General features: G+C 37.4%; 1 protein-coding gene across 2 annotated transcripts in view; it reads left to right on the forward strand.

Moving 5' to 3' along the window:
• The window catches only part of MALRD1 (MAM and LDL receptor class A domain containing 1), a 715118-nt gene that overhangs the window by 577102 nt on the left and 122793 nt on the right, over window positions 1–15223 (forward strand). For both annotated transcript variants that reach the window (XM_017869225.1, XM_017869224.1), the window contains exon 34: window positions 4108–4371. In XM_017869225.1, coding sequence (XP_017724714.1) covers window positions 4108–4371 — 264 coding nt within the window. The remainder of the gene's footprint in view (window positions 1–4107; window positions 4372–15223) is intronic.

Genomic DNA, 15223 nt, shown 5'->3' on the forward strand with positions numbered 1-15223 from the left:
CTTTCTTTCTTTCTTTCTTTCTTTATTTCTTTCTTTCTTTCTTTCTTTCTTTCTTTCTTTCTTTCTCCCTTTCTCCCTTTCTCTCTCTCTGTCTCTCTCTCTCTTTCTCTTTCTTTCTTTTTTTCTTTCTTTTGACAAAGTTTTGCTCTTGTTGTCCAGGCTGGAGTGCAGTTGCACTATCTAAGCTCACTGCAACCTTTGCCTCCTGGGTTCAAATGAATTGATTGCCTGACGCTCCTGAGTTGCTGGGATTACAGGCGTGTGCCACCATGCCAGGCTAATTTTTGTATTTTTAGAAGAGACGGGGTTTCACCATGTTGGCCAGGCTGGTCTCGAACTCCTGACCTCAGATGATCTGCCCACCTCAGCCTCCAAACTGTTGGGATTACAGGCGTGAGCCACCACGACCATCCAGCCACACTTCTTAAAGCACGTATGTGGCAGAGTGCATCCAAGTCAAAGGATAAACATAGTACATCTTCCAGGAGTATTACTTTATTTGATTACCTAAAGGAAACCACTTATGTCAAAAAGTGTGGATTTATAGTAGAATACAGAGTTTTCATTAGGTTAAAACAAGAGACAAAATAAATATGGAGTGAATGAAAGACTGCTCTTGGCTAAGAGACTACCTAGACTCTCCGTAGGAAGCAAAGTCATGTTCTTCCTACATCAGAAATATTTCTTTAGAAAACTTGAGGAGCAATTCAGAGCAGATTTAATTTAAACTAGATTCATTTTTATGTTTGGAGAGTATTACAAGTGAGGTTCCCTGGGAAGCTGACTTTAAGGCACACTCTAAATCAGAGATTTCTTAGAAATTGTCTCAGGAACATCCCTGCAAAGGAGGGGAGGAAACAGAACTGGGCATCTGCCTGGTGGCAGGTGGGGTTTAGCTGTGATGCAGGTGCAGTAAGAGGCTCCGCCGATACCATGGGCAGCTCTGGAGCTGCACTGGCTCTTTGTAGATGTCTTACCTTGAGGCATAGGCCCTGGGCCATCTTATCTCCAACTCACCGGCCAATGAATGGAGCTGTTCCTAGGAGGAGATGTAACTCTGGAGGGCAATTCCTGGAGCCTGACTCAAACATGAGCTGTCATCTGGCAACCTCCCAGCAGCTGGGGGAATGGACACCTTGATGTGGATGGAGGAAGCCGGGCAACAAGCCAGTATGCACTATAGGCAGGACAAGCCCAACAGAGTCTTTGAAAAGAAGGGTCTAGAACAAGTGAGTTCTGAGTATCATTCAATAAAAAAAAAAAAAATTGGCATTTAATGCAATGGCTATCTCCAAAAGGAGAAATTTTTATTTTTGCATATCCACTGTAAGAAAAAAATATAGAGAAACACACATACACACACACACATCATTCTGAATAGGAACTGGGAAACATAAGAAGTCTGTGTTTGGCCGGGCGCGGTGGCTCAAGCCTGTAATCCCAGCACTTTGGGAGGCCGAGACGGGCAGATCACGAGGTCAGGAGATCGAGACCATCCTGGCTAACACAGTGAAACCCCGTCGCTACTAAAAAATACAAAAAACTAGCCGGGCGTGGTGGCGGGCGCCTGTAGTCCCAGCTACTCGGAAGGCTGAGGCAGGAGAATGGCGTAAACCCAGGAGGCGGAGCTTGCAGTGAGCTGAGATCCGGCCACTGCACTTCAGCCTGGGCGACACAGCGAGACTCCGTCTCAAAAACAAACAAACAAACAAACAAACAAAAAGAAGTCTGTGTTTGTTTTCAAATACAGAACATTGCTTTCCTCATTTTTTTTAAGACTTAGCTAAGTCATAGATATATTACTAAAGTTGGTTCTAGATTCTTATTACACGCAAAGAATTTGTTAAACCTTTTCGACCTTTGGTGAGCTCATAAAGATGAAAGTTTCATGCGTAAAATACTTTAGAAAAAAATAATTTCTGTCCTTCTTAAGTGTGAGATTAATCTGATGAAAAGTTTGCAGATAAACTATTTATTTGACAATGGTCCAGTACCAGAAGAGCTATATATAAAAGTTTAAATATTTAAATCCAATTTACTTTCAAAGTTTGAATTTATAATTTGTACATTGGAACTTTGTAATTTTGTATACTGCTGTGATCTCAGGCAGTTAGATTAAAACATGATAGCGATGTCTCCAAGTCATACATTTATCTATCTCCTACTTAAATATACTGATTTCTGCGAACATAGGCTTCCTAAGCACAGCCACATGTATCCCAGATACATGACTTTAGTCATAGGGTCAGAGTCTAAATTCCTCCTAGATATATCTTCACTATTGGTTTAGTGAGGAGGGAGAGGGACTTTCAAATCTCATTTTTTAAATGAATTCACTATATCATCTTTACATATAATACAAATTATTCTCATACAACCTATAAATAAAAATAGTTTAAAATGTCAAGAAAACAAAATAAACCATTCCTGAACTGGCCTCCATTGTTACCTGGCTCTATATTTTCCCCTTAATATATTGTTGAGTCCCTCACTAACTAGCACAGAGACAATATAGTGTAAGAAGCATCCCACTAATCACCAATTAGTGAAGTCCTATATATTCACATACCTTCTCTGACCTTTAGAAACATCAGATAGTCAACACTCAGCAGTCAGCCTGTGCTTTAAGTTTGGCTTAATGTGGACTCAAACATTTGCTGCAGAAAAGTTTCATGTAACCAAAGTTTATTACACTAGCATTGAGTCTTTGGATATTTAAAATTTGTGGGCTTCAGGGTCTTCATTTGTAAAATGAGTTGGTTGGATTTGAAGCAGGCTATCTTCAGGATTCCTAGTGTAACATCTTAGATTACACTATGATTTTATCTGGCTTTAGATATGGCAGCACATGGCCTTTGACCTGTGATGAAGATTCAAGGACGGAGTGCAGTGTGACAAAACCATAGCAGATCTCTACGTCTGTGGCTCAAACCTGGCCAGGGTCTCAAGAGCCAGATTCCCTGGGTGGGGGCCACTAAGAGACAGTAAATAAATGATACTCTGATATTATAACAATTCCCTTAAATTCTAAAATTGTGAGTGCATCTTTCCAAAGTTGCTAATTTACTGCATGAAAGTATCTTTACTCTCGAGCACAATCTGATTTAATAGTCCAATTGAACGCATAGAAATCAAAATGTCTTTTTTAATTTGAAGGTGTCAGTTTCCATGTCAATGATGCCTTTTTAAAAAATATTGTACCTGTAAGAATGGCCATAATTAAAAAGTCGAAAAGCAATAGATGTTGGTGCGGATGTGGTGAAAAGGAAACACTTTTACACTGCTGGTGGGAATGTACATTTAGTACCACCACTATGGAAAATAGTATGGAGATGCCTTAAAGAACTAAAAATTGAACTGCCATTTGATCCAGCGATCTCACTACTGGGTATCTAGCCCCCAAAAAAGTCATTATTTGAAAAAGACACATCCATATGCATGTTTATAGCAGCACAATTCACAGTTGCAAAGATATGGAACCAACCTAAATGCCCATCAATCAACAAGTTGATAAAGAAAATGCAGTATATATACATCATGGAACACTGCTCAGCCATAAAAAAGGAATGAAATAATGTCTTTTGCAGCAACTAGGATGGAGCTAGAGGCCACTATTCTAAATGAAGTAAACCAGGAATGAAAAACTAAATATTGTATGTTCTCATGTATAAGTGGTAGCTAAGCTATGAGGATGCAAAGGCATAATAATGATATAATGGACTTTGGGGACTCAAGGAGAAAGATTCGGCATGTGGTGAGAGATTAAAAGACTATATATCAGGTACAGTGTACACTGCTTGGGTGATAGGTGCACCAAAATTTCAGAAATCACCACTAAAGTACTTATCAGTGTAACCAAAAACTACCTGTTCCCCCCAAATTATTGAAATTAAAATAATTTTTTATGTTCCTGACATTATGATAAGGCATATTATTGAATCACATTTGCCTGTTTTGTGGGGTTCCTATTAATCCTAATTGGAAATTAATTTACTTTGATTAACAAAATTCATTTTATACAGTAGTAAATGCAACCTGTAATGTCCCAACACTGGATGGAGGGAAATTCCCTAATGCCAACATGACTTGACTTGCTCTCTTTTTTAGGTCCTGTCCCAGCACAGCCATCACCCTGTGAAGCTGATCAGTTTTCTTGTATCTACACACTCCAATGTGTCCCTCTCTCAGGGAAATGTGATGGACATGAAGACTGCACAGACGGATCTGATGAAATGGATTGTCCTCTCAGCCCCACCCCTCCACTCTGTAGTAACATGGAGTTCCCGTGCTCTACAGATGAGTGTATCCCTTCCCTCCTGCTATGCGATGGAGTGCCTGACTGCCACTTCAGTGAAGATGAACTCATCTGCCGTGAGTTATTTTCACTAACTCAGTGTGTCAGGGAAGGAATGCTGCTTTAGAATGAGAGAGAAGGCTCCACAGATAAAATGAAGTTCTCTAGAGCCTTACTGTGATTGTATCGTTAATAACACAGCTTTCTGTGTTATGTTGCAAAACAAGGCATCTGTCCTCTGCTTAGTGTTTCTAGAAACACCCTGTTTGCAGTCATGCTAATTTTTGTTAAACCTATCTATTTCCTTTTCCATTTACATCGGAGTCATTCATATGGAAGATGCCATTACATGTTTTTATCTCATTAACGTGTTTATGGAAGTGGATTGAAGAAATTCAATTAGAATTTCTTCCTACCACAAAGGTTCGTGAAGATGGCTCAAGTAAAGGGCATATTGATAGATATTTCCTTTTTGATCAAGTGACAAATGTTGATTTTAATAGATCTATATAATTAAGAGTTGGATCTGGATCATTACCTGAGTAAATGTCATGTCATTAGGAGTTCATGGGATAATGCATCCTAGAGACATGGGTTTGAATTTCATCCCTGTTACTTACTATGTGTGCAGTCTTGGGGGAAGTTGTTTGAGCCCTGCCAATTTTGTTTTGTCATCCAGGTAATGAATTCAGTAATACCTAACTTACAAGACTGTGACGATTTGAGCAAATGCATGTAAAATCCCAAGCTTTGTATTCAGTACCTTTGATTTTTAGTATAATAAGCCAATGTCAGGTAGGGAAGGAAGAATGTTAGGTAAGAAGTAATTACACACATCTTAAAGTGAGTACATAATCATGGTGGTGTCCAAACGCCTAACATTTTATTTAGTTATTTGCTTGCTTCCTTACTTATTTTATATTTTATTATACCGTATATATTTTTGGATAAGTGCTGCAGTGATAGTGGTCCATAAATTATATGTTAATGATCATACTTTTTGGAATAGTAAAAGGCAGTTTGAAATGTAACTACAAGAGGGGAACATTGAATGAGTCTGGGTGCAGTGGCTCAGGCCTGTTATCCCAGCACTTTGAAAGGCTGAGGTAGGAGGATCCCTTGGGCTCAGGAGTTTAAGCCAGCCTGGGCAACATAGTGAGACCCCATCTATACAAAAATAACAACAATAATAATAATAACCAGGTGTGCTGGTGCATGCCTGTAGTCCAAGCTACTCTGGATGCTGAGGTGGAAGGATTTCTTGGGCACAGGAGTTTGAGGCTGCAGTGAACTATGATTGTTGTGCCACTGTACCACTGCACTCCAGCCTGGGAGACAAAGTGAGAATCTGTCTCAAAAAAAAAAAAAAAAAGAAGAATGAAAGAGAGACAAAGAAGGAAGGAAGAGGGGAAGGGAGGAAAAGAGGAAGTGGGGAAGGGAAGGAGGGAGAGAGGGACAGAGAAGGAAGGAAGGAAGGAAAGGGAAGGGAAGGGAGAAGGAAGGAAGGAAGCAAAGGAGGGAAGGAAGGAAGGAAAGATGGAAGGAAGAAAGCAAGGGCTAGTTCAGGGACCTGTGTAGTATGGGACCTCTAGAAATGTGAAACAATTGGAAGAGGAGTAAAGATGAATGAAAGAAAAGAGAGATGACCTTGGGATGTTTAAAGGCTTTAGCCTTAAATCAGTGAAACTATTTTCCTGGTTCAGACTAACAAATTGGTTTTCTAACTCCCTGTTATTTCTTACCTATATATTCTCTCTGAGATAAAGTCAACCTGTCAGGTCTTATAATCTTTTCTTAGAAGCAAGGTAAGCAAATGGAGGTGAATAGAAAAGAGAAAGCCTGCCAAATTACTTATCCCTGTTCCCATCAGAGCTCTAATGTAATTTGACTGATAGAAATCATATTAAGTTCAATATACCCATATGATATTTGGCTTCAAATAAGACTGCTATTTAAAGAGAAGCTTAGGGAAATACTGTGTCCTTATAATGCTAGGCATTCATTGGAAAAATGGAGTTTGCCTAGTCCTATGAAGTTCTGTTCCAAAAGGGAAATAAGCCCATGTTACGAAGAGATGGGGGACAAAATTCTAGAACAAAATTATAGAATAAGAGAATTTAGTGGTCAAAATTCACCAAACATTTGAAGATATAACAGTCTTTGGGGGCTTTCCTATTGGTTTAGAATAGGAAACCAATCATTTTGTAAACTCACATTCATTCATTCATTTATTCACAAACCTCATTAAGAGACTAACTGATGCCACATACTATGTTACATATTGACGAGACAGATAGATATGACACTGTCAGAGCTCAGGCAGAAGATGTGCTATACATTAGTGAAGGAGGCTAGTCAGTGAAAGTGAGGAACACTATATGATCAATCCTATGACAGAGACAAGCCCCTTGTGTTAGAAGGCACATATGGAACTCTCTATGGTGCTAGGGAGTCTTTACATTTTCACGAAAGGAGCGATTACACAGCCAAACTTGGAAAGACAAATAGTGATTGGATGAATAAAGCAGAGATCTGGATTCAAGTGAAGTGAAGATTCTTCCAGGAGCAGAGAACAAGTCGTTAGAGTGAAGCATATTTTGTGTTGCTAGAGCAGAGCCTGTGGTTGGAAATGTAGAAAGAATCCTGGAGAGTGAAGCGGGACCCACATCTTGCAGAATCCTCACCCCCATGCCACCATGCCAGTGCTACATAACGGCACTTAAGTTGGATATGAGATGGATTGGAGTGAGGAAAAGGGACTGGTTAGGAGATGTCACAGTTCAAATACAAAGCAATTAATTAGACTTTAAGGTAAAGATTATTAATAGACTTAAGGGATGGTCAGGTGATGAGGAAGAGAAAGGAATCAGCAGTGACTTCCAAGACTGTGCTTTCAGGGATCACATCTATAGTTTGCTACTAGAGAAGTTTTTCTGAACACATAGGGCACCAGAAGCACAAGGAGGAGGTACAGCCTTCTCTCCTGAATGTGAAGCTGGCTCTTGATCTTGCTTTGTTCCAACTACCATTTGCCATTGATTATGTCCTTCTCTTCCTTCCAGAAAGTAAAAGGAAGAGAATGTAGTCTGAGTGGTTTTGTTAATCAAGAAAAGAAAAAAAAAAAGAAAGAAAGACTTCCAACTTTCTAATTTGGACATCAGGTCAGCTCATGTGCCATTGCTTAAGCTAGGGAAAATAGAAGAACATGTTGGGGGAAGATGTGGCTTTAGTTTTAGACGTGTTGTATATGATAGCTGTGACCCATGCACATGAAAATGTTCAGAATGTGTTTGGAAGTGTATATATAAAGCTCAGGAGAGAGCTAAAATAAGATAATATAAGGATGCATGGCCATCAGCGTATGATTATTGAAGCTGTGGGTGTAGATGAGATCAAAGAGAGAGGAAAGAGATAAAGTGGCAGGCAGAACCTGAAGGAACAGCTAAAAGACCGTTTAGAAAAAAGCAGACATTGAAGACACTGAGAAGATGTGGTCCTAGACATAGCGGGGTCACAAGAGACTGAGGATCTTAAAGGCAAAAATCCTTTAGTTTCAAAATATTCACAGGTTAAAATGTTTCTGAGAGATCAAATAAGAGAGGGCCTAAAAAATATAAATTGGAAAAGCCAAAAAAGTGGTTTTGATGATTTTGGAGAGAGAACTTTTATGGAGTGGTAGGGCAGAATTCTGAAGCCACTCTTTTTTAAGAGCAAATGGGAAATGTCAAAGAGGGAAATCAATTGTAGATAACTCTTTCAAGAAGTTGTAATTGGAGTGGAATGCAGGAAAAAAGAATTGGTTTCTTTGTTTTCCGTGACTTTCTCATGTTTAAATGTTGTAGAACTAAGGATTTGGAGATGTTTACAATTTTAGACAGGGAAGTCAATAATAATTGATGTTTACAGACCTTTATTTTTGCAGAAATAAATTTTCTAGTATTAGAAATGTTTAGATAAACCTGTGAGTTCAACATTTAAAACACTTCATATTTGAATATTGTCTTTCCATTGGAAACATTAATTTTCATGGACTGAAGCAATATAGTTTTTATCAAACATATCCCCTTTCCCTAAAAAAAGAAAAGAAAAAAGAAACATGGTTAATTATATGGAAGAACAGCACAAAACTAGAAACACTCTTTCACTGATGTTCTTCTGATAGCCATCTTCTATTCACCAGGAGAGTTTCAAGATTTCATCAGCCGTTGTGTCAGTCAATATCCTGACAAGAAATAGTTATTGATATTGCATAAGTTGAAGAAATATTAATAAGGGGATTGTTTATTAGAGAAATAGTATGCATAGCAAAACCATAAGGGATAGTAAGAGTGAGAGCTTTTATCACCTACAGACCAAAGAGTGTGAGAGGAGGTTCAGTTACCTGAGCCTAGAGTGAGAAGGGAGTGCATGGTAAGACGTTTAGTTAAGGGAAGCAGTTAGTCCATGCTGATCTCAAAGGGTCTTTTCGCTCTGTATTAATCTGCTGGTGGTGTTACCCATTGGCCAAATCCAATCATACACCAGAAGTTTAAAAGGCTTATTGACGTATCCTTATCGTCCAGCCTTCCAGGGCCAAGATGGGGAGAGAAGGTAGAGAATAGATCAGGAGAAGTACATGGAAACTATGCATCAGTGACAGAACAACTGTGAAAAACAAAGGGCATAAGTGGGTGTTTTACCTCCTTTCCAATGGTAATGGATATGTCCTGTGAAGTGCATGCCACTTCTGGTGATTTGGAATGGGTCATGTTTCTAAGACTTGTGGATCACACCTTATCATCCAATTTTTGCTATTGGCTTTTAAATATGTTAGCTATGATCTCAACATCTCATAGTGCTTTTGAACAACAGTGTAAAGATTATTCCTCTACATTTACCAGCTTCATTTCTTACAACAGTGTTCCTCAGTTTTTTTCAACATTAAAAATCATGGTAATTAATCTGTTTTAGGGAGGTATTGGAGGAGTAAATGAAATTAATATGGTAGAGTGCATAATACACACAATAAATTATTATCCTTTCCCCATTAAATTATCTCATAGTTTCACTGAATATTATTTAAACTGCTAAGATACTTTAATAAGAGTACTGGTTGAATTTAAATCAAGAATAAAATAAATATCCATCCTGTTGTATGTTAGGTGTGTGTGTCCTGAAGGGCTTGTAGCCTTCATTCTCATGGCCCAAGACCATAGTTTCTCTGCCATTAGAAATATTGATCTGCTGCATATAGATTTTATTTTACTAGAAAATAGGTGTACATCCATAGGCTTACTTTATGTTCAAATATATTTTCCATGCAGCAACTATAATCGATTGAGAAATTTTGCTTTCAGGAAGTAGTGCCAATGAACCATTCATAAATTGTTTAAAGTATCATCAACCTGAGTGAATGAGCTATGTGGCACAAAATGCCCTGTGTTACTTAGCCTATTTTGGTAAGAAAGAATGCCAATTTCTAGGATGAGAAATGTAATAACTATTTTTTGTTTGTTTCTTTGTTTGTTTTTAAGACAGAGTCTCACTCTTTTGCCCAGGTTGGAGTGCAGTGGCACAATTGTAAATCACTGCAGCCTTGCCCTCCCAGTCTCAAGTAATCCTGCCATCTCAGTCTCCCAAGCAGCACAGGCGTGCTCCACCATGTCTAGCTAATTTTTTAAAACAAAATTTGTAGAGGTAGGGTCTTGTTAGGTGGCTCAGGCTGGTTTCAAGCTTCTGGGCTCAAATGATCCTGCCGCCTTCGTCTCCCAAAGTTTTGGGATTACAGGTGTGAGCCACTGTGCTCAGCCAAATAAGTATTTTATAGATTTTAAAATATAATGTCTGAAAGAGAATTTACCAAAAAATAGATATTATTCATGGAAGCATTTTATGTATGAATTTTTTGGCTTAATATTGGAATTATTCGATGTTGTACATGTATTAATAAAGAAGGAAAAATAGAAAGTAAATGACTCAGATTATTTTCCTATATTCAGTACAATGTTAATTGCCTTATGGATGCCAATAAATATTAGATGCATTCATAATTTATTTGCCACCTACTCTTAAAAGAAAATTTATGAATATTAAATATAATGTTAATGCTATTTAAAATGCAACAAAAACTAATATTTTGTTTATAAATTTCATGAAGCCAAAGTCAGTTTTAACTATCTAAACTGTTAACTTCCTAAGAAAAAAGTAAAACTTTTATATTGAAACCGTTTATTTTCTGATTTTTTAATGTGTTTCAACTGCATTTGTGCCAAAGTTGTGAACTTATATCATTTACAAGTTAGAGCTCGTTATTATACAGTCAACTTGAAAACAAGTTACCAGTCACATTAGAAATTGGATGAAGAAATATGGATAAATTCCTATCTCCAATAGAAGAAGGGTTCAAAATAGATATTTTCAAGAAGATGAGTAGTATCTGCCATATTTGTATACAAATGTTAATATATTATATTGTTTAAAACCTTAAAACTATGATCTTATATTATCTCTCAGCTTTTGCAATGAAAATAATGATGATGAAAATATGTATGTACATACAAAATATGTGTCTATATACACACACATATATATCAGATACATATATACACACATATTTTCGTGTGCATACAAAATAAAATAAACAAGCACACCTTGTTTTATTGTGTATTGCTTTATTGCGCTTCCCAGATGTTGCATTTTTTACAAATTGAAGCTCTTCATCCTTGCATCCTGCAAGTCTGTCAGTGCCAGTTTTCTGACAGTATATGCTCATATCATATCTGTATCCCATTTTAGTGATTCTCACAATATTTCAAACTTCTTCATGACTATTATATCTGTTTTGGTGATCTGCGATCAGTAATCTTTGATGTTACTATTGTAATTATTCTGCGATACCATGAACCATGCCCATATAAGATGGTAAATTTAATTGATAAATGTCATGTATGTTCTGACTGCTCCACCAATCAGTCATTCTCCCATTTGTCTCTTCCTCTCCTTGGGTCTCCCCGTTCCCTGAGGCTGAACAATATTGCAGTTAGGCCAACTACAATAGCTTCTAAGTGTTCAAGTGAAAGGAGAAAATGTGGATCTCTCACTTTAAATCAAAAGCTAGAAATGATTATTAGTGAGTACCGCATGTTGAACACCAAGATAGGCTGAAAGCTGGCCCTCTTTCTCCAAACAGCCAAGTTGTGAATGTGAAAGAAAAATTCTTGAAGGCCACTCCAGTGAATACTGGAGTAGTCTTGAACACTATTCCAGTGAATACGCAAATGATAGGAAAGCAAAACAGATATGGATTATTATGGATATAGAGAAAGTTTTGACATATTCCTGCTGAACCCTGGAACTCAGAGGAGCAGGGTTAGAAGAAAAGAATAGATTGATACCACTATTATTTAGTGCTTTTGAAATCTATCCAGACTTTTTGACAAAATGGTGCAGTGGGTTCATTCTTTGACACATTCGCTCTGCTCCAGCCTAATCAAGAGCAAAGTTCTAGCTATCTTTAATTCTATGAAGTCTGAGAGAGGTGAGGAAGCTTTGGAAGAAAAGCTGGAAGATAGCAGAGGTTGGTTTATGAAGTTAAAGGAAAGAAGCCATCACCATCACATGAAAGTACAAGATGAGTCACCAAATGCTGAGATGGAGAAGCTGTTCCAAGTTATCTAGATCTAGCTAAAATCACTGATGAAGGTGGCTACGCTGTGCAACAGATCTTCAGTGTCAATGAAACAGCCGTCTATTGGAAAAAGACGCCATGTAGGACTTGCACAGCTAGAGAGAAGTCAGTGCCTGGCTTAACTAAAAACTAAATATTTTCTAGTTATTATTTTGTTAGACATTAGGCTGTTGCACATTTAATTGGCTAAGGTGTAGTGCAGACATAACATTTATATGTGCTGGAAAAAAAACAATTTTATGTGACTTGTATTAATGCAACATTAGCTTTATTATGGTCATCTGGAACTGAGCCTGCCATATTGCTGAGAAATGCCTACGTACTTCTTCATTTTTAACAAACATTACCTTATAAGATTTTGCTTTAAGAGTTTATCTTATAAGAGTTTGAAGATTATTATTTCCTAGTTTACTTGGTTTGCAATGTAATTTATCTTGTCTGTGTATATCCTAAAATGATTTAAACATTTGGGAAAGCTGAAGATCAGTGTTCTCCTGAAACCCTAGACAATTTCTGCCATTTGATTACAGCTTTTTGTGTGTTTATTTTGTTTTGTTTTGTTTTACAGAATCTTGCTGCATTCCCAGGATGGAGTGCAGTGGCACAATCTTGGCTCACTGCAACTTCCACCTCCCGGGTTCAAGCAATTCTCCTTCCTCAGCCTCCCAAGTACCTGGGACTACAGTCACAAGCCACCAATCCTGGCTATTTTTATTTTATTTTATTTTATTTTATTTTAGTAGAGACAGGGTTTCACAATGTTGGCCAGGCTGGTCTCGAACTCCTGACCTCATGTGATTTGCCCACGTCGGCTTCCCAAAGTGCTGGGATTGCAGGCGTGAGCCACTGTGCCTGGACCAGCTTTTTTTTTCTTTTTTTGGTTTATCTGTACTACTTCCTTATCCAACCTCCCTAGTCAAAAGCAACCTGCTGTACTCACTGAACCAATAGAAAGCTTATTGATTTTCCATCTGTAGACTTTATTCCTACTTTACTAAATGGCTTTTCTCTAGAAATATTAAAATTTAAAATATGTTTAAAGATTCTGATCTTAACCTTCAGCTTTTATAGATCTCTGTATGCTAAAGGAATTTTCATTTTTATAAATTCTTCTCTACAGCGATGCTTTGCCTACTAAGTTTGACCTTACGGAATTTCTTTTGTTATTGTTTTGAGCTGTTTATCACTCCTGTATTATTGTTCTCTTGTAATCAGCATGTATGATTCTGGTCATTCATTTTTAAATTTCTCCCCTGAATTCTACATTCTAAGTTCTAAGACACTGTGTTACATATGGTGGAAGCTCAATATTTTTTGGTGTGAATTCATAGTCTAGCACCTTAGGAAGAATTGCTCAATAAAGAGTATAGCCTAAATTTTCCGAGTCAGCATTTTCAGTCAATGGAGATACATATTCTTAAAAACACTATTTATGTCCAACTTTAAAATATATTTTAATGGGCCATTTTCAAAATTAATTGTGTCAATTATCTATGATACATAAAATAAATTATTTGTTCCAACCCATAATTATACTTGAAGAAAAAAATAATTTAGGAAAGAACTGGCAATATCTGTATAAGAAACATTCATGGGGACATTTATTCTTGGGTCCTTTAAATAATTTACTTTGAAAAGGTTGTAACTTCATTGCACGTGCAAGGAATTTTTGAGACTAATCATCTTGAAACTTTTAGTAGCAGGTTTGGAGTAAAATGTTCAAATGAGAAGTTGTATATGATACCATCAAGTAAATCAGAGGAAAACAAAACTGTTCTTGTTGAATCTGGGTTAAGTGCGAGACAGTTCTGACTGTCTACTGCTGCCTTTGACATATTTCTGCTGAACCCTGGTACTCAGAGGAGCAGGGTTAGAAAACAAGAATAGATCAATACCATTATTATTTAGAGCTTTTGAAATCTATCCAGACTTTCTGACAAAATAGTGCAGTAGGTTCATGTTTTAACACATTCCCTCTGCTCCAGACACATCACAATGCTAGATAGTAGAGTTATTCCATTAAATACTCTGAGAAACAAGATGAACATCAACACTGGCACAGACCAGAACCAGAGTAGAACCACAAAAGGGATCAGGCCTGCAACGCAGAATTCTTAGCTTCCAGGTCCTGAAGCAAGCAGGAAAACAGAGGAACCATATTTCACACTCAATGGCAGCCTGAAATGAGAAGTTCTCATTTAGCTCTAACTCAATGCCAACCACAGCCTCTTCTTTCTAGGAAGTTGTAATCCTAAAGAAAGGAAGAACATAATACAATTTTAGAACTGAAAACTGAGCTTCCTAATAGACAAATCAGATACAATTAAATTAATCAAGTTGCATACAAGAAAGGTAAAGTGCTTTGCAAGACTAGATAGCCATTGAATAGGCATCAATGCTCTTGATGGGCATCAATAAGGACACTTTTCTGAAACAACCAAAGTCTTATGAGCAATAGCATCTCTAAGCTATTAAAATGTTTGCCTATTAAAGTCAGATCAGTGTCTGCTTGCATTTCATGCAATGCATTTGATGACATGTGTAGCATTACATAATGCATGTATTAGTCAGCACAGGCTGCCATGAGAAAATAACACACACTGGATAGCTAAAACAACAGGAATTTATTTTCTCAAACTTCTGGAGGCTAAAAGTCCAAGATCAGCATTGTAGGCAGGTTTGATGTCTCCTAAGGCCTCTCTCATTGGCTTGCAGATGGCCGCCTTCTTGCTGTGTCTTCACATAGCCTTTCCTCTATATAAGTGCATCCCTGATGTCTCTCTCTTCTTAAAACCTTCATTACTTTCTTAAAGCTCCTATCTGTAAATACAGTCCTATTGCGGATTAGGGTTTCAAGATACGAATGTTGAGGTGAGGACACAATTCAGTCCCTAAGAATGCACATCTGGGAAGTGATTCTACAAGCAAATGTGATTTTCCTTCCAGAAATTTTTAAGTTAATGTATTTGAAATATTCCTCAAAAAGAACTGTGTTCCAGAATATCAGACTAGAAAAACATCAAGAGTAACATAATATTTGCATTTCTCTGGTGGCCAGTGACGATGAGCATTTTTTCATGTGTCTGTTGGCTGCATAAATGTCTTCTTTTGAGAAGTGTCTGTTCATATCCTTTGCCCACTTTTTGATGGGGTTGTTTTTTTTCTTGTAAATTTGTTTGAGTTCTTTGTAGATTCTGGATATTAACCCTTTGTCAGATGAGTAGACTGCAAAAATTTTCTCCCATTCTGTAGGTTGCCTGTTC

This window comes from Rhinopithecus bieti, unplaced genomic scaffold (genome assembly GCF_001698545.2).
Source record: "Rhinopithecus bieti isolate Rb0 unplaced genomic scaffold, ASM169854v2 scaffold_3043, whole genome shotgun sequence".
NCBI classification, from domain to species: Eukaryota; Metazoa; Chordata; class Mammalia; order Primates; family Cercopithecidae; genus Rhinopithecus; species Rhinopithecus bieti.